General features: G+C 47.9%; 2 protein-coding genes across 10 annotated transcripts in view; one reads left to right on the top strand and one right to left on the bottom strand.

Annotated features, from left to right (window-relative positions):
• Positions 1 to 12365, top strand: part of mef2d (myocyte enhancer factor 2d) — a 73375-nt gene extending 61010 nt beyond the window's left edge. For 5 of the 9 annotated variants that reach the window (XM_062398483.1, XM_062398482.1, XM_062398479.1 and 2 more), the window contains 5 exons: positions 535 to 643; positions 1069 to 1246; positions 2441 to 2509; positions 5223 to 5273; positions 7411 to 12365. In XM_062398483.1, the coding sequence (XP_062254467.1) occupies positions 535 to 643; positions 1069 to 1246; positions 2441 to 2509; positions 5223 to 5273; positions 7411 to 7840 (837 nt within the window). In that variant the 3' untranslated portion in view covers positions 7841 to 12365. The remainder of the gene's footprint in view (positions 1 to 534; positions 644 to 1068; positions 1247 to 2440; positions 2510 to 5222; positions 5274 to 7410) is intronic. The other 4 variants (XM_062398485.1, XM_062398487.1, XM_062398486.1 and 1 more) reach the window with 2 other exon arrangements.
• Positions 12366 to 17413: 5048 nt separating this feature from the next.
• On the bottom strand, positions 17414 to 24430 carry nes (nestin). Its single transcript, XM_062398477.1, has 4 exons — positions 23495 to 24430; positions 23008 to 23132; positions 21896 to 21969; positions 17414 to 20852 (listed from the first exon to the last, which is right to left on the bottom strand). Exons 1-4 carry the CDS (start codon positions 24320 to 24322, stop codon positions 18304 to 18306), a joined length of 3576 nt encoding a protein of 1191 aa, XP_062254461.1. The 5' UTR covers positions 24323 to 24430; the 3' UTR covers positions 17414 to 18303.
• Between the last annotated feature and the right edge of the window lie 1546 nt (positions 24431 to 25976).

Here is a 25976-nt window from a genome sequence, read left to right as displayed (position 1 = left end):
ACGGATAACTACTTTTGTTTTCCTTTAAACTAGAATCAGAACAAGCTGAACACGCAGTGAAAGATCTGAAAGTAATTAGGAGCATCCAGTCTGCTGCTCAGTGGGAAGCACATGTTAACTTTTATCATCAACTCCTGCACCCGGCGCCTTGTAAGGAGGAGAAGACTACTCGGGGGGGGGGGGGGTGTTACAGCAGCAGATGCAAGGATCCAGCAGAGAACGAGTTGGGATGTGAAGCTCACAGCGACAGTTCAGCTTCGTTAGCGAGACTCAGGATTCAAACCCTGAACTTCTCAGATGGAGTCAAGTCAGAAAAGGCAAAAGGAACGAGGTGCTGCATGTGGAGGAGACGTAGATGATGGTGGAGGAGAAGCCGAGAATTCTGACATCCAGATTTCCCGCATGTCGTCGTAGACCCTGTTAAACAACCTCTGCACCCCCCCCACCCCCCCACCCAACTGTAGCACTAATCACCTCTTTCTCCTCCAGTCTCCCAACACTCAACTTCCTCTGTCCCTCTCTGTGTCCTCCCAGAATGCTCAGCGGCTAGGCGGATCCCAGTCGCTCACCACACCGGTGGTCTCCGTGGCCACGCCCAGTCTCCTGGCGCCGTTCTCCGGGATGCAGACGGCCTACAACACCGGTGAGACCTCGAACCCTCTGGTGACATCAGGAAACTGAATGAAACTAAAAAGGATTTAACATGAAGTGAAAGATAGAGATATATGTTCCTATCGTACTGTGTGGTGTGAAGATTGTAAGTGTCCTGGAGAAGAACTTGCAAACCGTCTCTGTGTGATTCCATAAACCTCCATGAATATTCACTTTGTTCATTGTGTGAGAGCGTCTGCAGCGATTCCACTTCAAAGGTCCCATTAATATGGATTAGCCTGATTAATATTGATGCACCCGAAAGATGTATGATGTTAAACAATCTCCTCCGCCCCCGCGCCCTCTCTCTCTCTCTCTCTCTCTCTCTCTCTCTCTCTCTCTCTCTCTCTCTCTCTCTCTCTCTCTCTCTTTCTCTCTCTCTCTCTGCCCCCCCCCCCCTCCCCCCCTGAATCTCAGAGTACCAGCTGACGAGTGCAGATCTCACGGCGCTCCAGACGTTCACACCACCGGGGCTGGTGCCTGGCAACATGGCCGCCTGGCAGCAGCAGCAGCAGCAGCAGCAGCAGCAGCAGCCGGCGTTGAACCAGCAGCAGCAGACCCAGCAGATGAGCCTGGCGTCGCTCAGCAACTTGGTGTAAGCTCCTTTTTATTTTCCTTCCTGTCACGAACTCGTTCTCGGGACGGGACTTTAACCTTCGCACTAAAGCAACGGACTCCTCCACCGTTCATCACCGACACATGCACACAACACACTTCTGTCTATATGAGGCTGTAGCCGGAGCATCACCCCCGCTGCAGTTGATTCATCTTCACCGTGACCTAGATCTCCCCCCCCCCCCCCCCCCCCCCCCACTGGAGTCCCATCGCTCCCGGAGGTTGAGGCGAGGCTGCGAGCTGGTTTCTTTTTTTTTCTGACAGTATTTCAAACTGATAAAGCCGGACTGGCTCACATCCTCGGAAAGAACCAACTTGTTATTCGTCCGACTCGTAAATAAAAACAAACATGTGACGTCAGCTGTTGGACGAACTGGTCAGTGGCTCTGTGTCGCTCTGCTGGAGTTCAGGGGAAATGGATCTGGGATCAGCTTTGGACTTTCTCCTCTGCTGTGACCTCAAATCCAAACTGAGACCAAGCTCTAGATGTGATGTAGACCCTGTGGCACGTACTGCACCTACAGCCCCCCCCCCCCCCCCCCAACATGTAATCTAAACACAATCATGACCCTTTATTAATCCCATTACTATTTTTTTATCTATGAAAAATAATCGCATTACAATATTTTAGTGCGGAAGTTGTCGTCGTTTTTGTTTTTGTTTGTGTTGATTAACCCAAATGTTTTAGTTTTATTCGGAGTTTATTTGCCACTTAAAGATTAGAGGATAATGTCATATTGTAATAACAGTTATAGCTGTAATTATTAGTGTTAGTTTTCAGATTTCTCAAATGTATTCGTAAGTATGTAGAGTCAGAATTTAAAAGAAAAATGTAACTTTAAAAGAATAAAGTTGTAAAACTGTAGGTGTGAAGTCAGAGGGAGAATATCAGAGGATCATCTCCTGTGTTAAGACGAGGAATGTGGAGCTTCTTCTAAAATTCTACTTTAGATAAGTTTCATAAATTAGATATTATCCCATATTTATAGTTTTTGATTTTGTCAGCTCTCTGTTTCACATCCTCGTAGATGAGAGCTGCTTCTTAGTTAAAAAACAAAAAGTCAGATTAGCCGTGTGGCTAAGCTAAGCTAACCTGTGGTTTGCGGGAACAGCTTGTAACAGCCTCTTGTTTTGTCCCCCCCCCCCCCTCCCCTCCCCCACTTTGTCTCCACAGCATGTGGGGTGCAGAGAAACAGAACGCCGAGATGGTTAACTGCATCTCCAGTTTCGCTGCTAACCTGAGGTGAATGTCACGATAGCTCCGCCCCTTCTGCCTGTCGACCTATCGCCTGAGCTCTGAGGCGAAGCGGCTCGATACCGCAGAGAGAGAGTTCAGAGAGATGGGAATCGAACGTGTGAAGCCAGTTGGTGCTTTGCTGTGTCTGTGCCTCGTTTCCCTTTGGGCTGCTCTGAGGCTGGAGTGTTCCTCGGTGTGACTCCGGTGTGGTTGTGTGAGTCGTCTCCTTCCAGCTCAGACGAGCAGCTCGTTGGAGGTGTCAGCGTGACGCCGGCTCGTTAGGCTCTGGAATGAAAGGCGTCTCCTGGCGCCGCGCTGGCTCCTGAACACCGACCCGGCGCTCCGCTGTGCCCCGGCTACATGCTCACTGCATTGACACACAACTGCTCATCCATTCAGCTGTCACTCTCAGGTGACAGTCGCTCAGAGGCTTCAGGCCCTCAGACGCGTGGAGGACGCGACTCCCTTCAGTGACTTAAAAAGAATAATTAAGATGTAGCTCAGCTGTCACAGCCGGTTATTTAGATTCAGATAACATCAAATGAGACAGTTTGGTATTTGATGATCAGTTAGTAGCGTGTGACACTCGTGGGTCCTTTAATTATTTGAAATATGCATTAATGATCTGACAAGCCGCTAAATGCTGATATCCTCGTGTTCGGAACAATCGCTGCTAATTTGTCTCGGCACAAAGTTCAATAAAGAGATTGTTCGACTCCGTCACATTAAAGAAGAATAAAAATACCCGAGATGTGCGGCAGCTGCCACCGGAGAGACAGGTATTTGTTTCTCTGTCTGACAATGTGAGAACTGTCCGTGAAGATATGATAATAGGTTTATTGTTGTTCACAGCAGCTGTGACTCCAGGGGCTCCTCTGAAGATCAGAGACTCATCGAACGTGTCTTCATGTTGTTGATGATGTTTCTAACAGGCACAGGACTCGAGACGGAGAATAACAAGAAAACAAATGAATGAGAGGGGCATGATGGTAGAAATCAGAGAGGTGACGAGATTCTGGAGACCTTGACCTTTGAACTTTGATCAGCTCCAAAACTTTACACAAAACAAAACGTCGCCTCAGACTCTGGAAAAACTCGTGTTTGTTTATTTTTCTCCTTTCCAAGAAAAAACCATCTGTAGAAAAATGACCCTGAAATAAAAACCATCAGCTGAATCTTTAATCGTGAGTTGTGAAAGTGATTCATTCAGAACTTTCAGAAAGAATCCGAGATGTTCCTGAGAACACGGGGAACAACCTTCAGGACCTGTCTGAGCGAGCAGGGTTTTAAATTTAGCCATGACGCTGCAGGCCTGACGTTTCCAGATGTTCCCCCCCCGTCAGCGCTGACACGACCACGAGCAACCGGCAGGTTCTCTGTGTCGTGCGTGGGATCGGAACGACAGAATAACTGTCACCTCAAAGAACCGGGCGCCACAGAAATGCGGGAAGATTTCCCAGCCCGCCAAACTGTTCCTCTGCAGAATGGAACCATGTCGCCGGGCGGATGTGGGCGCTGGTGCCGCCCGGCTGCTCCGGCTCGTTTTAGATTTCCTCGCAGCGAGCGAACAAGCCCCTCCAATCAAACGGTGATTGACAGCTTGGCAGCCGGGCTCGCCTTCGCTGTCGTCCACACTTCTCCTCGCCGCCGGCTCCACGAGGAAATGATTTCTGTCACCCCCCCCCCCCTCTCTCATCCCCCTTTTCAATCATCCTCCACTTCTTCCGCCTATCTGCTTATTTCCTGCTCTTTTGTCAGGCTCAGTTTAATTTGGCGTACACCTGTTGACTCCTCTTCCCCCTCCATCGCCAATCTAAATGTTAATGTCACGGCCCCCCCCCCCCACACCAGGCTGTCAACTTGAACTTGTGTCTTTGTGTAGACGAGCTCCCTGGACGCTGTTTGTCGCAGGATGTTTTCTCTCAGAGTCGATGGCCTCCACCTTAACGTTGTGCTTTGTCGCTTTGTGCGTTTGCTTCCTCCGCTCACACACATCTGCCCCAAAAGAAACATGATCATCGACGTCTGAAGCTTCTCCCCTTTGCTCATTTTCACCTCATTGTGTTGTTCACACTCTCCTGTCTCCTCTCTCTCGGCTGTGGTTTCAGAGGAAACAACAGAAACACTTGGAACACGTTGTGTGAATCACTTGAAGGAGACACAGTTAGTCTGAAGGACACGATGCACACACACACACAATCCTCCCTGACAACTCGTGTTTCCCAGAAACCACGAGTGATTTGAATTTATACGACCTGTTTACTCATCACGGTGATTTAATATAAATTAAATATCAGACTGAACCTTCACGGTGTCAGAAATCACGTTGGGTTCTTACACCCGGAGGATGAAGGTTCTTCTCTCTGTTATTGGAGCAGTAAGTGGGAGCAGAGCCTCTGAATTCAGAGTCTTTAAACACAGTGAATTCACAGCTTGTTCCTTTAACGAGGGGGATTCCCAGCGGCTCCTTCCAGCTCCACAGAAAGACAGAGATGTTCACGTCTCTTGCTGCTGACTGTTAAGAAATGCATCGCGTGTGGACGTCTGTCAACTTCCTGTCAGCACCGGCTTAAACACTTCCTGCCGTCCACAGCTCTCAGTGTGGCGGGAGCAGCTGTCGGCCCGGTTGGTTCTTTGACTAACAATGTGTGGACCCCCCCCCCCCTGCTGTTCTGGCTTTCTGAAACCTGCTTGTGTCTTTTTCCACCTCCCTCCACAGCCTGGCCTCTCAGTCCAACTTGCTCTTTGGCAGGGAGGACGGCCTCTGCTGGTACTGTACTCTCTACACTTCACACGGCCCCCCCGCTCTCCCAGAGTCTCTGCTGCACAGAGGAACCTCCGCGCTGCTCGATAAACGGTCCTCAGAGGACCAGCTCACTCTGACACCTGGAGTCAGAGCTAAATCAAATCCTCTCAACAGCAGTGGTTCAGTTTGATTCACCAGCAGCACTGAGGCCAAACAGTGAGAAGAAGAAATCTAGTTTCAGAGAATCAGTCGATCCTGAGAAACAGCAGAAGATAAAAAACTTTACTGATGGACAACAGGTTTTGGCGTCGCTGTGAAAACATGATCAACACAATCTGTTTTTAAATGTGCGACAATTTCAGACGAAAATACTGAACTAAGACCTCAGAGCTGAACTGTAGATTAGTTACAAAGACTTAGAAGTTATTAAACACCAGAGAAGATATGTGTTACAGCAGCAGCTCTCACATCGATAGACAGACAGAAAAACTCCAACAGAGTTAATCACCACATGAGGCTGCAGGGGGCGCTGTTGCTCACTAACAGGGACAAATTCTCACTTTAATCCTGCATTTGACCAAAAATCGAATAATCCTCCATAAACACTGAGAGCGCAAACTTCCCTTTCTGTTTATATTTATTCAGTTTGAAGTCAGGTGAACATGTACTTGAGAACATGAGACTCAAAAGAGAAGAAGCAGATCTGAGATCAGCAGTAGACAGATGGTCGGATGTGAGTCGAGGTCCAGGAGCGTCTCAGTGAATCTGATCTGAGTCCAATAGAAGTTCGAGCAGCTCGTTGTTCCTCAGCGAAGCAAAGCACTCTGGGAAACACGGCCCAGTCTCACCCAGTGTAACTAAGTGTCTGCTTCTGGCTGCGCTCGCTGTTGTGTTAGCGCTCTGGAGTAACGGAGGCGGGGGGGGGGGGGGGTAGCAGCCTTCATCACTGTCACCGGCCTGCTGATTCGGCCATTTTCTCTCGCCAAGGCGACGGCCCCCCTGTGGCACCGCCATCCATCTACCTGCACCGGGCCTCGAGGCTCCGGGTTGATGAAGTGGGTACGAGGGAGACGACGTGAGCCTCACCACCACCGAGGGATCCGTGTGTGTGTCTGTGTGTGTGAGAGAGTCTGTGTGTGTGTGTGTCTGTGTGTGTGTGTGTCAGACGGGGGAGGACAGCGAGTGTCGCAGGCCCAGATCGCCTGAAGGAGACTTATCTTAAATTCCCCTCTCAGGCTGCCAGTAATTGAGCGAGTATTAGAGATGCCGAGCTGCAGATGGCTCCCAATTTGACATATTAGAAAACACCCGAGGGGCCAAGGCAGTAATTGGGGGGGGGGGGCAGAGAGACGAAGCACAAGCTGAAAAAAAAAATCCTGTCGACTTCGTCAAAAGGAGCAAAACATGAAGTCTGGATCAGTGACAGGTTGAACTCAGAGGAAGAGGAGGAGGAGGAGGAGTGTGAGGGTGGAGGTGAAGAGTTGAGGCAGATTGAACTCAGCCTCCAGCCGACAGGGGGAGGAGGAGGAAGAGGAGGAGGAGGAATTTGAGGGTGGAGGTGAAGAGTTGAGGCAGATTGAACTCAGCCTCCAGCCGACAGGAAGAGGAGGAGGAGGAGGAGTGTGAGGGTGGAGGGATGAAGAGTAGAGGCAGGTTGAACTCAGCCTCCAGCCAACAGGGGGAGGAGGAGGAAGAGGAGGAGAGGAGGAGTGTGAGGGTGGAGGGATGAAGAGTAGAGACAGTTTGGACTCAGTCTCCAGCCGACAGGAGGAGGAGGAGGAGGAAGAAGAGGAGGAGGAATTTGAGGGTGGAGGTGAAGAGTAGAGGCAGGTAGGGACACAGAGTGAAGCTCTTAGGGACATGATGTCCTGAGCTTCTAACCTCCTGTGTAACTGTGTGTGTGACACACACATGACCCGTGTGAGGAGAAGAACCTGCATGGCTCATGCACTGTGCATGTGTGTGACATGTTTGTTGTTGTGTGTCCACCCCAGCCTCCGCCTGCTGGTGTGTAGCGCTGCCTGGGCGTCGTGGCTTCTTATTAAGATGTGATGCGTTATGTGTGATGAAGATGTGCTCTCATGGAGAACACCTCCCTGACCTCCTCCTTCTCTCCCTCCTCCTCTCCCTCCTCCTCTCCTCTCTCTCTCCGTCTCTCCAGGCCGGTCCACATATCTCAGGGCGCCGCGCTGATCGGCAACACCAACCCCAACCTCAACATCAAGACGGAGCCCAGCTCGCCCAGCCGCGACCGCCACACTCCCAGCTCCACCAGCGGGGGGGGCGGAGGGGGCCAGGGTCACATCCAGGGTCAAGGTCTGGTGTCGGTCGCCTACCCCGGGAACCTGCGCCTGGAGGCGGGGGGGCAGGGCCGCTCGCCCGTCGACAGCCTCAGTAGCAACGGCAGCTCGTACGAGGGCAGCGACCGGGACGACGGCGCCCAGGGCCGGGCGGGGGGCGTGGCCTTCCACCAGGGCGGGGCCGGGGCCCAGCAGCCCACCATGGTCCTCCTGCGCCCCTCGTCGGCCGAGCCCCAGGAGCAGGACGGGACCAACGTCAAGAGGATGAGACTGGAGTCCTGGGTCACATAGAGGGACGAGGGACGGAGGACGGAGGACGGAGATGTGTACTTGTGGCTTTTGTACGTGCCCACACCAGCCCCCCCCTCCCTGTGCACACACACACACACACACACACACACACACACTACACCCGCCCTTGACCCTGTCCCGTCCACACAGGAGTCCTCACACACAAACAGCATGCGGACACCCTCTCATGTTGCACGTGTGGACACACACTCGTATGACGATGCTCATACACACATTGGAACTCTAATAATAAACTTTGACCCCCCCCCCCACACACACACACACACACACACACTTCAAACCCTGAGGGGTCAAGCCACCAAACCAGGGATCGTTTTTCAGAGTAATGCCACGACGGACTTTCTTCTGTTTGAATGGAGGTGAATGAGTTTTCTTATCAGACCCCAGTGGAAAGTCAAACCCTTGAGTTCGGCCACTTGGACGTGTTGGCGTGTTGGCGTGTTGGCGTGTTGGAGCAGCAGCTGGTGGATCCTCGCCGCTCCTCCACATGTGGAGCAGGACACAGCTGCATTCAGACGGAGCGGCTACACGCGTGTGCTGCTGTCGCTCCAGATGTTCCTCCTCTCAGAGCCGGGGACGCTCTTCTTCTTCTTCTTGTTCTTCTTGTTCTTCTTGTTCTTCTTCTTCTTCTTCTTCTTCTTCTTCTTCTTCTTCTTCTTCTTCTTCTTCTTCTTCTTCTTCTTCTCCTTCTTCTTCTTCTTCTTCTTCTTCTTCTTCTTCTGCTTCTTCTTCTTCTTCTTCTTCTTCTTCTTCTTCTTTTTTAAGCGTGGAGTTTGTGTCCCTCTGTCTTGACTGTTATCGTTATAGAGTTTGGATTTGTTTCGCTTTTCAACCTGATGAAGACACTACAAGAAAAACTCTCCCTCCCTCCCCCCCCCATCCCCCCGGCCGGGCCAGTGGACGTGGTCACCTGACGTGCTCGACACTTCGGCCCTGCACAAGACTGCCCCCCCCCCCCCCCCACCCCAACATGCAGATCAGCTGTAAAATCGAGGAACGTGATTTGTTGCCGAGGTAAAACGACTTTTCTTTGAATCAGGGACGAGCTCAGCGTCACATGACACAGATACTTCACCTGCCCACATCGTGTCACCTGCTGAGAACAACGTGTGTGTGTGTGTTTGATGTGTGTGTGCGTGTGTAGACGGTTTTGTTACCTCAAATGGTTTTGTGTGTGTGTGTGTGTGTGCGCGTGTGTGTTTCTTCTTTTTTTTTTAAACAAAGCAATTTGGGCAAATCTTCATTCTCGATTTCACCTGCAATGCACAGCAGAAACTATTTTTGTGAAGCGACTCGTGTTTTGAATAGAAAGCTGATGTCCACAGAGGAGAAACGTGAGGCACCGTGTATATAAGCAATCTGTAACCTTTGTGGCTTTTGTGTGACAGGGATAAGGTGTTTTGAAGGTTAAAAAACATAAGATCATATATAAGTATATATTTAAACAGCTTCAGGCGGCAGCGAGCGCAGCGCTGCCCCCGGAGGCCGCAGGCAGACGACAGGGATTGTATATATAAACTATATATTCGGCAGGATATCCCTCAACGAACAGAAAAGAAGCAAACTTGTTGATTCTTAGTGGTTCGGCCTCTTTTTCATTATTATTTATGCCTGTATATAAAGTGTAAGATGTCCATGAGAGGGCGCTAAAGAGGCGGAAAGGGAAGGAGAAGCCTGGTGACTCGGACTGTTTAGAGTGAGCGTTGGTTCGGAGCGCACTTTACCTTAATCCCCCTGAACCCCCCCCCCCAACCCCTGACACACACACACACATGCTGCACGTGCACTCCCGGGTGACTCACATACACCTGGCTGGCTTTAAATCCAAATGCAAAACAATCAGCAACAACAACACAAACACAATTTTGCACTTTTTTAAAATTAAGTCCCCCAAATACATTTTATTTGTAGTTTATTTAAAGTTATTTATCAGCAGTTGGAGCTCCCGCTATTAAATTAGAAGTTGACTTTGTTGATGTATAAAAACATAAACATTCAAGCAAAAGAAAATGAAATACAAGCAAAATTGAATTAAGTATAATAAAAGTTTCATAATAACCCGTCCTGTAGTTTTTATGTAATCGTGCATATAAGTAAACTAACGAGGGAAATACAACCTTCGTGGAAGGTTATGAATGTAAAGATGAACAAACCTTGTGAAGAAATATTTCACAAACTCTTTATCATTTAAAAGAGAATAAAGGTAAAGAAATGAAAGTTTTATTAACATGAGTTGATAATCAGTGAAGAGCTGAACCCTGTTTTCACACGATGTCGTTCAGAGAGATCTGCTGTTTACTCTCTGTTGGTTTTATTACTATTATTAATATTATTATGATGAAGTGATTTTTGTTGTGACATATCAAAGTGTTGTGTATTTGCCACGTCAGAACAAAAAGTGCCAGCGTTTTGTCTCACAAACATATCAAACTTCAGGACGCACACAGAGATGGTGTGTGCTCCTCCTCCTCTTCCTCCTCCTCCTCTTCCTCCTCCTCCTCCTCCTCCTTCTCCTCCTCCTCCTCCTCAGTTGAAAGCCATGTGTGTGTGTTCAGAGGAAGTCGCTGATTGGCCGAAGTCTTGTAAAAAGGAGACGACTCTGAAGGATGTCACTTTTCTACTTCTGATGTTCACGGCGTTTAGTGACTGGATTTCCAAAAACTCTGGTCAAACAGATTCCTCTATTTATTTCTCCCCTTATCTATTTCTCTCTCTGACCTTCCCCCCCCCCCCCCCCCCCCATTAAGCCTGAGGTTTCAGAACGAGTCCTGATCTTTTAATGACGACTTTCCAAATCCAACGCAGACATGTCAACAACCAGCCACCGCCCTCATCACCTCCCTGTCACCCCTGTCACTCACTTTCATCAACACCCCCCCCCCTCCATCTCTTAGGATTATCCAGACCACACACACACAGACACACACACACACATCTCATTACACACTCCCTCTCTGTTTACTCCGTCCAGACAGCGGGTGTCAGCACTGAAAACTCACAATAAGTCAAATTATCTGTGGGTCATTTCAACGGGAAACATGACCCCCCCATCCCCACCACCACCCCCTCCTTCAACTCCCAACATCCTCCTCCCATCATAATCCTCTCTTCCCATCATCCTCCTCTTCTCCCATCATCTTCTCCTCCCTTCATCTACTCATTTTTCTGTCGCTCAATCGTTAACTCTCTGACGAGTTTGCTTTTCACAACCTCCACTCTCTCTCTCTCTCTCTCTCTCTCTCTCTCTCTCTCTCTCTCTCTCTCTCTCTCTCTCTCTCTCTCCTCGAGTGTAAGCACTTGACTGTTATGACTGTTGTTGCCCTGAGCTTCGAACAAAAAGAGAAACTTGACCCCTCGTTCAAGGCCTGAAGCCATATGTTCGTCCAGATAGGAAAGGAAACGAATCCCCTCGACTCGCGGGAGTTGATTGGTCCGAGCGAGAGCCGCTAACAAAGCACTGATGCGTTCTCCAGAACTACACTAGGGGGCGCCGCGGTCACAAAACACAAAGACAATCGAGCTGAAAAATAGTTTAAGGGAACCTGAAACTCCCCCCAGGATAAAAAGAGGAAAACTTGTTGCTCCTGTATAATGATGTGTAGAGGTCTCACTCACTTTCCAGTGTTAATTTGTGCTGGTGACAGTTTGTTCTAATTGTTCTCTGAGATATTATTATTATCATCATTACCTCAGCTGTCACTGACGGCACAGCTGTCAAGAGGAAATCTGCGTTTCTTTTTTTTTTTTGGTGTAGGTTAGACATCTTGTTTTTATTTGGAATTTTATTTTATTTTATGATATTACAAATATTCTATAGATATATTTTTGTTTTCATCTTTTTGGGATTTGTTTTTGGTTATTTTGTTTTTGTTCTTTTAAAAAAAAAGGGTGTGTTACTAATGTTGCACGATTGGAGCGTAGCGGTGTTAGCGTGCACGTGGCCGGAGTCGACAAAACGCTTCAATGCTGCAACTTATGAGTCCGATGTACAAACCTGCGTCCAACCGTGGTGACAGGAAGTGGGGCGGGGGGGCGGGGGGGTGGGGGGGTCAGCAGTGTGACACATGTAACTTATTTCTGACCAGACACAATGATGTCAATGCATGGGCGTTTCAAAACAAGACAAGAGTTGAGTCATGTTATAGGAAATAAAATGTAATATCGACACAAATATACAACACACAGAAATACATTTAAGAAAAAAAACATGGAAATTGAAGAAAAAAAAAAGTTTAAAATAAATTATAGCTAATATATTGTGTTCGGCTAGTCTGCTTTTCTGTTGTAAAGATACTTTTTTTGTTGTTTTTGGAGAATGATATACAATTTGTGTATATTTTCATAAATAAAGTATGCACTGATATGTTATTACAAATTCTATACTGCTTTTACAAAAGAAGTGTTTGTTATTGTACCAAAGTATCCATTGGTCCCCCTCCCCCTTCCCCCCTTTTTGCGTATGTTTTACCGTATTTTATATATTAAATAGACAAGTTGACCTTCACACACGTTTGACTTTGTGTCGTTCCTGGTGAGCGCCTGTGTTTCTGCCCCGCCACCACTAGAGGTCGCTCTAATGCTGGGTGTGTGTTGCAGGACGCTGCCGATGTGCCCACAAGCAAAGGATCAGGTACTTTCTGCTGTCCTTGGAATATACTAAGCTTTTTAACCAATTAACACATAACTGACACTTTCAAATAAGAACAATATGATTTTAATATACAATAAAACAATGAGTTATATAACAGAATAATAAAATTCACAAGACCCAAAACAAACTTTAAAAAATGAAGCATGTGTATCTTTACTGAACTCACAGCACACAGTACAGCAGGATTTTAAAGATTAAATATTGTTCTAGATGATTTTCTAAAAATAACTAACTTAGTTTCCTGCAGATAAATCACATGAAAATGTTTTGTTGTGTTTCATCAACTTGACTCGTTCAATAATTTCCTTCATCGAATCAGAGGATGAATATTAAGAGATGACGTGGAAACAGATCTGAGCTGCGTTTGAACTAAGAATAATTATTTAGTGATCACAGGGAAACTTGAACGTCAACGTTAATCACCTTCAGAGAAACGACCCCCCCCCACCCACCCACACACACACACACACACATCCTGACATGTGTTCATAGACACAACTTCATTCTGTTAAATCCAGAGTTAACACAAGACCAGTGCTGCAAAGTAAATACGTACATTTACTCAAATACTTTATTCAACAACAACCAAGAGGGAGCTCAGTTTTTCTGTTTGGAACAAACTCTATAACCTCTAAAATAAAAATAGAACAAAGAAAGAAAGAAAAACTTCTCTGCATTATATATATGCAATGTTACACTGTAAAAAAAAACATGAACCAACAGTAGAAAGAGGAGCAAAGGTTTGTGTTTCTAATCACTGAGATCAAACCTCAGGGGCTGAAGAAGGAGTTTTACGCTTCAATAGAAACAATAGAAACCAGGAACGGGTTCTGTCCACTTGCACTCAGATTTGTTGCCGCTTGCACTCGCTCTCGTGATCTTTCTTCTTCTCCACATGTGACACGTCTGCTCTCGGATTTCTCCTCTGATCTGCTGCGTTTCTTCTGTCCATCAAAACACCCGACCAATAGAACGCCGGGTGCAGTGATGACGAATGAATTGTCCCGCCCTCGTGGTTTGAGCACAAGCGGGGACCGTTTGAGTGTGAACGTGTGAAATCAATAAGTCCTGCCGTCAAACTGAAACACCATCTCGAGGAGATATAAAAAGAAAATTTGTTGTGGGGACAATGGTGGGTGGGGGGGAGTTCCATGCCCGAGCCGCCCTGGACAGGCTGCGGTGACCACGGGGTCGTCAGCTGGCGGGGGCAGCTGGTGGAGCTCATGTCTCGGACAGACACACACACTCATGGCTCAACAGGTCTCTAATAATAACCTCACAGGCTCGGGTGTGGCTCAGTCTCTTGTCCAGCTGGACGCTGCAGACATTGTTTGAGGGACAGTCGCCACACTTCCTGTCCCTGAGAGACAAAGGCCTCCACGTCCCTGCAGGCGATCTGATCTGAAGTGTCTCCACTGGGACTCAGATTCAAACCTGTGACTTGTCTTCACTGAGAGGGGACACACAGGGTGGACCCTCACATGGGACTGAGCCGGTTGTTGTGTTGTTGTGTTGGTCCGATGGAGGCTTGTGTTTCCTCCTGTGTGAGTCTGCTGGGTGCGGCTCATCGCTAACTTAATTTCTGCAAGATAATTAGATCAGTGTGTGGGTTCATTCTGACACACACACAGACACACACTGACACACTGACACACACACAGACACACACTGACAGAGGAGCCAACCCAGCTGATCTGATGTAGAAACATGATATTATTATCTTTATGCCTGATGCAGATCAGGAGGCAGCTCCTTCGACATCGACAGATTTTCCAGGATAATTTACGGATATAGATGAAAATAATTAGACATATTCAGAGGACTGATATTTATGATTGTGTGAAATCTGGTGCAACTGAATTTAACTGCAGTTTCAGGCTTTGACAGTTCTGAGCGCTACAGTGTCTCATTAGTTCATTAGTTAATTTAATAAAAAAAATTGAAGTATCGACATAATTAGAAGAATATTTTCCAAACTCGAGACATATGTGTATGGATATATAAAATAGGTACATCTTGAATTCTATCATTCCATTCGCTGGCTCCCTGTTCTGGTATTGGTCCATTTTAAAACCTTCTTCATAGATTTCAAGGCTCTAATTGGTCGAGACTGAAGCCAGATGCTTTTTATTCACGTGTCTTTTTGAACTCCTGTAAGATGCAGTTATTCGTTGTTTATTTATTTATCTTACCTTAAAGGTAAATTTATAAATGAGAAAACAACACAACATCCTGTGGTCGACTGGAGCCTGCTCCCCCCCCTCGTCTCTCTGTCCTCTTGTCTCTCTCTACAGGAGACAAAAGGTCAAACCAGGAGACAAACGACTCTTTTATCTTTTAATCCAATAGAAAACCGAGCTCAGAGAGTGAGAGCAGATCTGAAGCATGACTCAGCAGCAAGCTTCAGAACAGATTAGTCAAACATCCAGGTCGCGACCTTTGCTCTTTCCGAGGGGGAATTTTCGGACCACGAGCTCGTCCCTGAACGAACCTGCAGCTGTCGCTCACAGATTTCACACCGCGGTGAAACCTCTGCTCTATTTCCACACCGGCTGCTGACCGATGACTTGATGAGTCACAGTTCGATGCTCTGAGCCGCTGCAGACTCACAGACGGGTTCGGACCACGAGGTGCAGAGAGCGTTTTGACTCTGGAGGGAACGAGTCATGAATCACCTGTCGGGCGGCAACAGGAAGCTCACGACCCACAAGGGAACGATTAAACCTGAAGAAGAAGAAGAAGGGAAATGTTCCCAATTAAAACCTTTAATGTCATCGTTACAAAACTTCCCTCGGATCAAGTTCACAACCCCAAGAACTTGTTTCTGCTGATGACCGGTGGTTTAACGACTCACCTTCCTGTCATGAGGTTCAACCCAGAGTCTGAGGAGCCAATCAGGAGTCAGTGTCAGCTGTCAATCAGGACATTTCACCCTGAAAATAACTGATTCAAACCAAACTGCTCAGAAACACTTGAACAAACATCAGGGAGAGAAGAACGAGCTGAAATGACAGAAACATCTTATTTAACGTCTACTTGGATTTTAATAGTTTGGTTCATGTCCCATCTGCTAACATGGAGGAGGAGGGTTTGAGACTAAAGAACCAAACAACCATTAAGCCAATTTAGAGTCTCCACTCAACCTAACCCCGATCTGCAGGTGGACTTCAAAAACATGCAATTCCCCCTCCCCCCCTCAGGTGAACTGGGATCGTGCCGCCCGCTGCTCCACCGTGCCGCCCTATATCAGACATTAGCTAAAACCATCCAGCATCAAACCAAGGAAAAGAAACAAGATGCTTGTTCGGCCGGGGGCAGATGTTTACATTTCTTACACCAGATGTTTGGTCTTGTATCTCGTTCATGTCTTTACCCCCCCCCCCCCCCCCCCCAGCAGCTCATCCATCATTCACACTAATGACATGAGGAGTAAATCAATGGAGACGGACACACACACACACAAACACACACTACCACAAAGCGCTAGAGGAGGTTTTACGTCTTCTAATGGACTCACACACACAACACAACACAAAACAACACACCTCCCCCATGTTAATAAACAGTCCTACAGCAGTGGAGCATGTTGATAGTGTGTCGCAGCCTATTCTGCATTTTCAACTTCAACATCATTTCATTCTGATACAGAACTGATCAGAATTTAAGAAGGTTCTCACGACATCCTTCTGGTGCCAGGACCTGAAGAAGCATCAGTGTTTCTGAATAATTCAAATCATCAGAAGAGCGTGTGAGAACACTCGAGCATTAGAAAATAAAAGCTCTAGGAGTGTTTGTGCCTGGTTGTGATTTGAAGCCGTTTCTCTCAGAGCTGATGAGTCTCTGCTCTGTGGTGACCAGGGAGCTTGTTAGTGAGAAGTTGGTTCAGTGAACACGTGATGTTTGACCTCAGTGACCTCAGTGACCCGGTTCTACTGCGTTAAGTCGCCAAGAGATAAACTGATTCATGTCGCCATCAAAAGATTCTTCCAACGTTTCAGTGGCAACGACCGGTTTGTGCCAAACGTCTTTGGGTTTTTATTCTTGTGCTAGAGAAACTTTCAACACTTGTACGTTTCAGAAAATAACAACTTTCCCCCGACGCTCGCCGGCTCGTTGATTCAGTTCAAACTTTAACATTAACCTCAAAATATTAACATCCAACATTAGTAATTAGGTTTTTGTGCCAACAAGAAGAAAGAGGCAGAATTTATATATTTCAGATTTTATTGTGTTAAATAAAAAATAATAAATCCTCGTCGTGAAAAGCATCTGTGACGTCAGGTGTAGTAAAATAATTGTAATATCATATTTGTATTATTTTTTAAATGTACAGGGTAATGTTTTCCACATTATTTGTATAATTTAAAATTCAGCTCGTCTCTGGTTTCCTCCTGAATCTGTCTTTGGGAGGTGAGGAGAACGAGCAGCAGCTAAAATAGACATCATTGTTTGGACAACTGACGAATGAATGACGGGGGGGGGGGGGGGGGGGGACTGGAGGAGAGGGGGGGGGGGGGGGTTGAGTCACACATTGTTCCCTCTTCTCGTTCTTTTTCCTCGACCCTCTCATGGGACGACCGCTCGCTTGTTCAGGGCCCGGGTGCTGCTTTGTTCGCTTTGAGGTCAGGGGAGCTGGGAGGTGGCCATGTACACACACACCCACACACATACATACACACACACACAGACACACACACACACACACACACAGAGCTCCAGAGGAAACATGGATGGAAGTTGCTGGAAGGTCGTGAGCAGACGTGTTTCTCCACCTTTGTCTTCAGGATGACTTCCTGTTTGAAACCTCCAGGTATTTGTGAGTTGATTCAGTTATTTTACAGATAAGATTAAAGATATCAAAGTTCTGAATTCATCATCTGAGGAAATGATTAATAAAGAAATCAAGCAAAGACAATTTGGTGTGTTTCTCATAATCTAGAGTTTATTTTGGATTTTCAAAGTACCGCAGCAGAAACAAACGACTGTATGGGAGGAAATAAAAAGTTGAACAGATTTTCTTCTTCAACAAACCTCATACAACCAACCATTGTCTCTGTCACATCATGCAAAGGTGATCAATGGACCAATGAGCAGGAGACGCTGGTTATTTGAATCCTTCTCTCCTGGTCTCACTGATCACAGCGATCAATAAACACTTTGACTTTCAAACGACCTTCTTCGTCCTCATGCCGTCCCCTCATGCAGAACCCCCCCAACCTCCTCCCACCTCCTCCCACAGCATGCACTTTGAACACTCTGAACATCAGTAAGAAAAACAGATGAGAGTTTAGGGGAATCAGGACCGGAGCTCGGTCAGTTGGCACATCGGTGGTTAGCGGCGCTGAGGTTCGCACCAAGGCACCACTTTGGTTTTTGTAGTAAACGAATCAAACAGAAAACAGAAGCTGCGTTCAGCTATTCTCCGGACATTCTCCTGAGGGGCTGCGTGTGAGAACGTCCATGTCCCGGTCATCTTGCTATCAGGACATTATCTGGAGCTTCTCCTGCCAGCCCCCTGGTGGAATGTCTTGAAAATGTCCGAGGGCTCATGTGAGAAAACAGCAGGAGATTATCTGGACGATTCACAGAGAGGGAGTCGGTGCATTAAGGATGTTTCTGACAGATGTCGGACACAGAAACAAAGATTTCACCTCGGATAGACGATGGGATTCGAGCAGCGAGAGCCGCTGACAAGGAGAAGTTTCTGTAACAAGAACACGACTGACCAGAGAATCTCCTGCTGCCTTCTGTGTCTGAAAACAGCTGTTTATCAGATCTTCTCAATACCTTCTTACTCCTGCTCCTCCCCAGAGGACCAGGACTCGCCCTCACCCTCCGACTCCTCAGAATGAACAAACTCCACTTCCATCTTTCTACTCAACACCTGCTTCACCTCAGACTTCTGCTCCTGCCCCTTCTCAGCTGCCAGCGAGTTCCCGTTTATCCTGTTGTCCGACATCCCCCGAACTGGGTTCTCGCCAAACCCTAGATTCTGATTGGTTTGTTCAAAACAGGCGTCATCTGGTTGATAGGTGGCGCCAACGTCTGAGGAGGAGGTCCAGAAGTCGGTCTTCACACTGGAGCTGAAGACACCAGGGAGGTTCTTGTCTTTTCTGTTTGTGTTCAATAGTTCGGTCGAGTCCTCCGCCTCAAAGATATCGCCTTCGTCAGGGATGCTGTGGGGGGGGATCTCCAGATGCTCCTCTTCATGGGTCACAGCCTCTTCGCCAGAGCCTCCGTCATCATGGAGGCGACCTTCAGCTCTGATGTCTGGGTCCTCGCTCGGGTTTTCCAGGATTTCCCATTCGCCAGTTTCTGGAACATCAGGACAGTCGACAGCCTCCTCATCCAGATGTTCCTGAGGATCTGCAGGTTTCACATCAGTGGTCACGTCCTGAGTGTCTGAGCTGCTGATTTGTTCCACATCCAGCCCGTTGATGAAGTCACTGAAGGTCTGGAAATGCTCAGATACCTCGGAATGTGTCACCATGGACGCGTTGTGTTCTTCCTCCTCTCTCTTCTCTGGAACAGTCGTACCCTCTTCTTCTTTGCGTTGGCCACACGGCTTCTCATCTGGGTGATCTAGAAAAGTGTTTGGAAATGCAAGTGGGCCGCTTGTCGTCGCTCCAGATTCCTCACAGAGAGACTCGCTGTCTGTTTTGGTTCCTCCAGCCTCTGTAGGAATCTTCTTGTCTCCGACCTGCTGCTGTGCGAAGTGAGAACTGAAGCTGTCCGTGGACAGACTCTCTAGTTCCTGCTCCACCAGCCGGTCGGTCTCTAACTCCTCATCGTACTCGACACTCACGGGGGCTGTGGGTTCCTTTAATTCTTCGGTCTCTTCATCTGAATGTTCCTCGTTGACGTCCTTGTTCATTTCTTCTACACGTTCTGTATCTTTCCTCGATGTCTGACGCTCGAGATGAGAGTATCCCAGGTCATATTCCTCATCCAGTACTTCCTCTTCCACTTCCTCACACAGATCCTCCATCGTTCCGTATCTCCTGGACTTGCCTTCGCTCCACGTTCCACTTCCTGTCTCCCCGAGCCTCTTGTCCTGGTCACCTTCACTGGACTCGCTCTCGTCCATGTGTGAAGCCTGAGTGTTGACATCGGTCTCGTCACTTTTGTATTGAATCAGAGGTCGAGTGTCAGCGAGGGTGTTGTCCTGAGCGTAGCTGTCGCTCTCTAGCTCGGTCCTCCATGACACCGAGACATTTTGAGAGTCTTCCTCTTCATCATCTTCTTCATCGTCAGGGTCTGGTCCATGTTCATCATCTACTTGTGTGTTTGTCCCTGGAGCAGCCACGTTGTCGTCTTGTTGTGTGTCTGTGGTGACTCCCTGGATAATTCCTCTCTTGTCATGCTCTGGATCTCCAGCCGATATGTCCTCTGGTTCAGCATGTTGTCTTTTTGCTTCATCCTGTTTTATGTCGTCGTCTGTCTTCATATCGATCTTCCTCTCGATGACACTGTCCCACGTGTCCATCTCTTCTCCGTCAGGGTACAACAACTTCTCCTCAACATCCGTCTCCTTCGCTCCCGACACAGAGCGGCTGATTTCTTCTCTTATCTGAGCAGCTTCGTCATCTGAGCTGTTTTCGTATCGGCTGAAGTCTGTTAACTGGTTAGAGACACTTTCTGCAGCCTCACATTCAGACCCTGGACTTCTCCTCCTGGATTCAAAGGTTGGTTCAAACTCTTTTTCAGATTCTGAATCGGAGATCTCCTCTTTCACATTCTCCACTTCTTCACTGATACACTCTTTCCCTCCCAGTGCATCAGCTGGAGCCTCCTCTTCTCCTGCAGGACCTTCCTCGGGTTCAGCTGAGACCTCGCTGAGCTTCTCTGTCACCCTGACACCATATGGTGTAAAGTCGGGAGCTGTAAACTGATGGAGACTAACTTCATCACTGAAGACCGGCTCCCTGTGGAGGCTCGACTCCACCTGACGACTGACAGTTGACTCCACTGGTTCATCATCCTCTCCTCCGCCTCCTCCTCCTCCTCCTCCTCCTCCTTCTTCTCCCAGTGGAGCACACACCTCCTGCTCATTAGGAGGCGACAGCGGCTCAGCGTAAGTGACTTTCTCCTGAACCTCCTGAGGACGGAAACTTTCCACAGCCCCGTCCTGCAGTATTTTGGGATAAGGGGTTTCCCACGTTTCTGCTGCATCTACATCGGCAGGTTTCCTTGACATCTTTTGGGTTCCAGTGAGGGTTGTTGGTTTCCTGCTGCACAGTGGAGCTGCAGGTGGAGCTGTTCGAACATAGAGAGATGAGAAGGAAGCAGGCTGCTGTGGTCGGTAGTTCTTGTTCACCCTTCGAGGACAGAACGCTGCATCTGAGGAGGACAAGAGCAAGAATCAGGATCACACAATAGAGTTTATCTCTGCAGCCACAGGGTCCATATGAACAAGAATCTATACAGAGGTAACACTTGTGATATCTCAGCACGGGTGTAAGCATCAGTCTAGATGTTTCTGAGTTAGAGTAAATAAAGATTGAAAACAACATAAATTAAGATTAAGTGAATATCCCAATAAAATGATGCAATTATTGCCTAAAACCTTGAATAATCCGACGCACAACATCTGAATATGATCTGTGAAGTGAAGCAGAGTCAGTCAGAGAGGTTCAGTTCAGGTGTGTGCAGGGGTCATCTCCAAATGGACGTTTTGCTGTGACATGTCTCAGTATAAAACTCTCTGAATACGTCTGTGTGTAGAACTTTCTGTAAGATTGATCATTTAAATGCCAAACACATCTTTTCCTGAGACATTACATCTCCTCACAGAGCGAGCTGGTCTCTGAGCAGGACGGAGATCCTGTGGAGGAGCAGCCTCCCTGAAGCCTGGTTAAAACAGATGTTCTCAAAGGGTCTGGACACTAATGGGGGGATATTGATTATCTTTCCCTCTCACCACTGTTACCGGAAACTAAAGCCATATGGCTCAATAACCCGATGGGACTGTCTTTGGTGGCTCGCGTTTCAGAAGCAAAAGTGCCGAGCTCAGCCCCCGGCCCGTGACCAACCCCCCCCCACCACCACCACCACCGCCACCCAGCACTCTCCATTTAAGATGATGTGATTACACACTCCGAGGGTCTTTTAAATAGACTCAGGGACATTTATCCTTTAACTCATTTCTCTCAGGCTACGTCCGAACATCTAGGTTTTAGTTTCTAAACTGAGATGATCTCCATCCACGTGGTCGCAGGTGTATTCATAACTCAGCTGATTCATTCTCAGATGAAACCAAACTGCGTCCTTCCACCAAGTTGTGTGGACGGATGTTCTATACAGGAGAGGATCTGTCCAGCATGGAGGCCCTGAGCTGGTGCAGCACTGAACTGACATGGAGCTGATGGACGTTGTGTAATCACCTGTGAAGGAGACGTCTCTTGATGTGTTTGACAGACACTTGTCCCTCTTGAGGTTTTCACTGTCCAGCAGAGCTCTGCAGAGACGGACGACAACAGACACATGGAGAGGTTACGTGCACTATGAAGACGTGCACACACACACACACACACACACAAACAGAACACTGAGGTTGTTTGTTATGGTAATGATGGAAAGGCCTCGCCATTGATTCCTCACACACACACACACACACACACACACATTCACACATACACACACACACACACACACACACACACACATTCACACATTATGAGCAGCCCGTGCAGCACCACTGTCTCATTCACACATGCAGTAATTAGCTTTAAATTAACATTAGTTTTTAAAAAACACAATTTATGTAGAAACACAATCATGTGCAGTGGATGACATTGAAATTTGTCCTCTGGTTGAGTCCCCAGTCCCCCCCCCCCCCCCCCCCCCCGCCCCGCCCACCACTCCCATTCTCTGCTGTTATTCTAGACTCCCTTTGCTCATTAAGCTGTGGCTCTTCCTTGCAGGGCGAGGGTCAATATTCTGAGGAGGTGGGGGGAGGAGCGAGGAGACGCCACCATAGAGTGGATCTGCATGGTGGATACGACTCTCTGTGCTTCCACGAGACGTCCTGTAGTCCCGACGGCTGCTCTGGGGTCTGTGTTGGTTTCCAGCAGCAGCCTCAAGTGAATCTAATCATCTGCAGTGAAGCAGAGCTGAGGTCCTGAAGTTCAGCTGGACGCAGAAATGAACATAAGGGTTGAGCTTCTTCTCCCTTCTTCTCCCTCCATCTTCCATGTGCTGTCGACCAATGTGTCATTTCCTGCCTCCTGCTGCTGTACAGACCCCCCCCCCCCCACACACACACTAACACACACATTTTCCTATCAACCTGACAATCATTCTGATCCTATTCTGGAAAATGTCTGGACCCAAACAACCTGTTTTAATGTCTGAAATCAGAAGCAGTGCTTCTAGATCTGAAGGGCAGAGATGGTCCATGCAGGTCTATGCACCAGACTCCACAGGATGAGGATGTGTGGATTGGAAAAGCTTTTTTAACTGAAGTTCCATTAAAGCATCTGAGAGTTCAGTGTACCTGTAAGTTGACACCTCCAGACCCAGAGACATCTTCATCTGCAGCAGGCCTCGATTCTCCTGGAGGAGACGCTCGATCTGTCGACCCAGATCCTCCCTCTCCGCCTCCAGCTCCTCCAAGTGCGCCTGCCAAAACAGGAAGTGAGGCAGGAAGAGGAAGCGGTGAAACAAGGCATGAATGCACTCTCAAGTCAAAATAAACACTCTTTGTTAGTCATATTCTGTGGATTGTTCAAATGTTTGACTGTCTTTTTTATATCCCTTGTTAAAACATACCTTTATTAACTTTTATTATTAATTGACCTGAATTTTAATTATGAACTGTTAAACCTTGTAAAGCACTTTGCAACTTAGATTTTCTATATCTAGTGCTCTATACATAAAGTTAATATAGAAAGTTATTAGATTATGGTCATGCTTTATAAGAGGATGTCTACAGGTACAACAAACAGGATCTGCACCATCAGAACCGGACCTTCTGGACTCACCTGCAGCTGCTGGATCTCCTGGTTGTGTCCGTCTCTCTGCTGGGCTGCACTCTTCTCCAGATGCAGCCGGACGTTCTGATGTGAGTCCATCTCCTTCTCCAGGGCTCGGAGCCTCAGTTGGCTCTCGCTCTTCTCCTGGGCCACTCGGGTCAAACGGCCCCTGGCCTGGTCGAGTGACTCCTCCAGCTGAGCCAACTGGTCCTGATGGATCTCAGCGGCCTCCTGCCAGGCCCTGGTGGCCCTCTGGGAGAACTCCTGCCCCAGCTGGAGGAGGTTGGGTGTCTGGTTGCCCCTCTGAGCCATGGGGGGCCTCGAGGCTCTGGAATGGATCAATGTGGCCTCCATGTGGGCCACATCCTCCCGATGGGTTTGAATGAGGTGACTCATCTCGTGCTCCAGCTGACTGACCTGCTCTCTCAGCCACATCTTCGCCCTCTGCTCCTCGTCCAGCTCCTTCCTGCTTTGCTCCAGCAGCGTCTTGGCCTTGATGTGAGCTTGAGCCTCCCTCTGCCTCTGCAGCTCCAGGAACTCAAACTCCTCGGCCAGCCTGCCGACCTCCTTCTCCGTGTGGGCCCTGTCCCTCCAGGCGGCGTCCAGCTCCACTCTTGCCCGCTGCAGCTCTTCCTCTAAGCCCTTCCTGCGAGTGGAAGCTCCGTGGTTGCTGTGTCTCAGAACTCCAATCTGCTCTGCGAGCATCAGGTTCTCCTCCTCCAGGTGTTTGACCCGACTCAGGTAGGTCTCCAGGCGTCCGTTCAGGTTCAGCATCTGGTGCTGCTCATCGCCCATTGGGCTGCGGTGAAGGGGCTTTCGTGCAAAGTGCGGCTCCATGTCAGTGTCAGGGACCGAGGCCTCACTCAGAGCAGACAGCTGTGACTCCAAGTCCGAGCCTGAGTCGGGATATGTGTGTGTGTGAGGCTCCTCTGAGGATCTGGTGGTGTGACTGCCGGCGAGAGGCTTCACCAGATCCTCCCTTTCATAGCAGAATTAATGAAGGGGCTGGGCCCATGGAGGGGAGGAGGGAGGGAGAGGGAGGAGACTGGCGGCTGGAGAGGGAGGAGGGAGGAGACGAGGCAGGATGGAGAGGGAGAGAAGTGAAAGGGCAGACAGAGGGAGTGATGTCATCTCTGAGGTTAACTCTTTCACCGCTGGATCTTCTTTTTACAGATGTAGAAAAAACCTTCACTTGTCAGAAGGTGAAGGATTTTATCAACAATAATTCAAAACGTTATAAGAGACACAACAATCAGGGTTTCAGATGTTGATACAGAGGCAGCAGAGAGAAGGCCACGTAATATAAACCAGTTGCCAGGTAGTGACAAATATGAAGCTGTGATATGTTTGTGCAAGAATAAATATAAAAATATAAGGTCCCGGGTCCTTATTGATGAGCAGTCGGTTGGTTTCCAGGACCGGAGGAATCTTATCCTCAGAGTCCTGAAGACGTCCAGGTCCTGAAGACGAGGCTGCTGCTGCCGAGGACCATCTCAGCTAATGAAGAAGTCTGGCCTTGTTCTCGGCTGCAGCAGCATCCTGGGATGGAGGAGGAGAGGATGGACTCCATGATCGATGTGCAGAGCTCGATCTTCTTCACACAGGAAGTGCATCCCCTGCTGGGCTGTTTTGGTGATGGAGCTGATATCTAGCTGTTTTGTTACAAGTGAAAGTTAACATTAGAACAACTTAAAGGAAATAAAACATTAAAATGTAAATCAACCATCTCTACTGTCACAGTTGCATTGATTTTTTTACTTGATTCCAAGTTTTCCTCAATAACAACAAACCTTAATGTTTGGTTTGATCTGAGATAAAAAGGAAAACAGATTTCCACTCATTGCTTTCTATATGTTTCTTACAAGTTAACATGGAGAATGGTGGCCCTGCAGGGAGGTCGTGGTCGTGAAGGTCATGAGCCGAATGAGGAGTCACACACTCTGCAGCACGTTTGGAATCTGCATCAGACAAGTTGGGTGATGATAAGAAGTCATAAATTCAAAGTGTTTTATTGGCTCTGTAAGTTTGCTCAGTGATGCCAGGGAACGCTGCAGTCTGACTCCCACACCGCCATCTAGTGGATATCTCACAATACTGCAGCAGTGCGCTACAGAATCAGAATCTGATTTATTTACCATGTGCACACAGCCAAGCAGTTTGACTCCGGTGTCATTGCGCTCAGTGGACTTACAGAGACAGACATACAATTACCCACAGACTACAAGAAACTAGCAAAATAAACATAACCACGATTACCAATCAAACTTAAACTGTACAAGACATTTACAAGGGCGGAAAAAAAGCATTTAACTAATATGCAGATATGGTGAAATTGTGGAACAATAGCAACGTTTTGCAAAGACTCTCAGAGAAATATGCATAGTTGAAGTGCATGTTACTTATAAACATGAGGAGGTGAATCATATGGTGCAGAGTTGCTGGAGCCACAATGGATTATCATGTAATATGTATACAGCAGGTTGATGAATGT

The sequence above is a fragment of the Platichthys flesus genome, chromosome 11 (assembly GCF_949316205.1).
Source record: "Platichthys flesus chromosome 11, fPlaFle2.1, whole genome shotgun sequence".
Taxonomy (NCBI): domain Eukaryota; kingdom Metazoa; phylum Chordata; class Actinopteri; order Pleuronectiformes; family Pleuronectidae; genus Platichthys; species Platichthys flesus.
The sequence above is the reverse complement of the archived record's forward strand: the minus strand, read 5'-3'. Positions and strand labels throughout refer to the sequence as shown.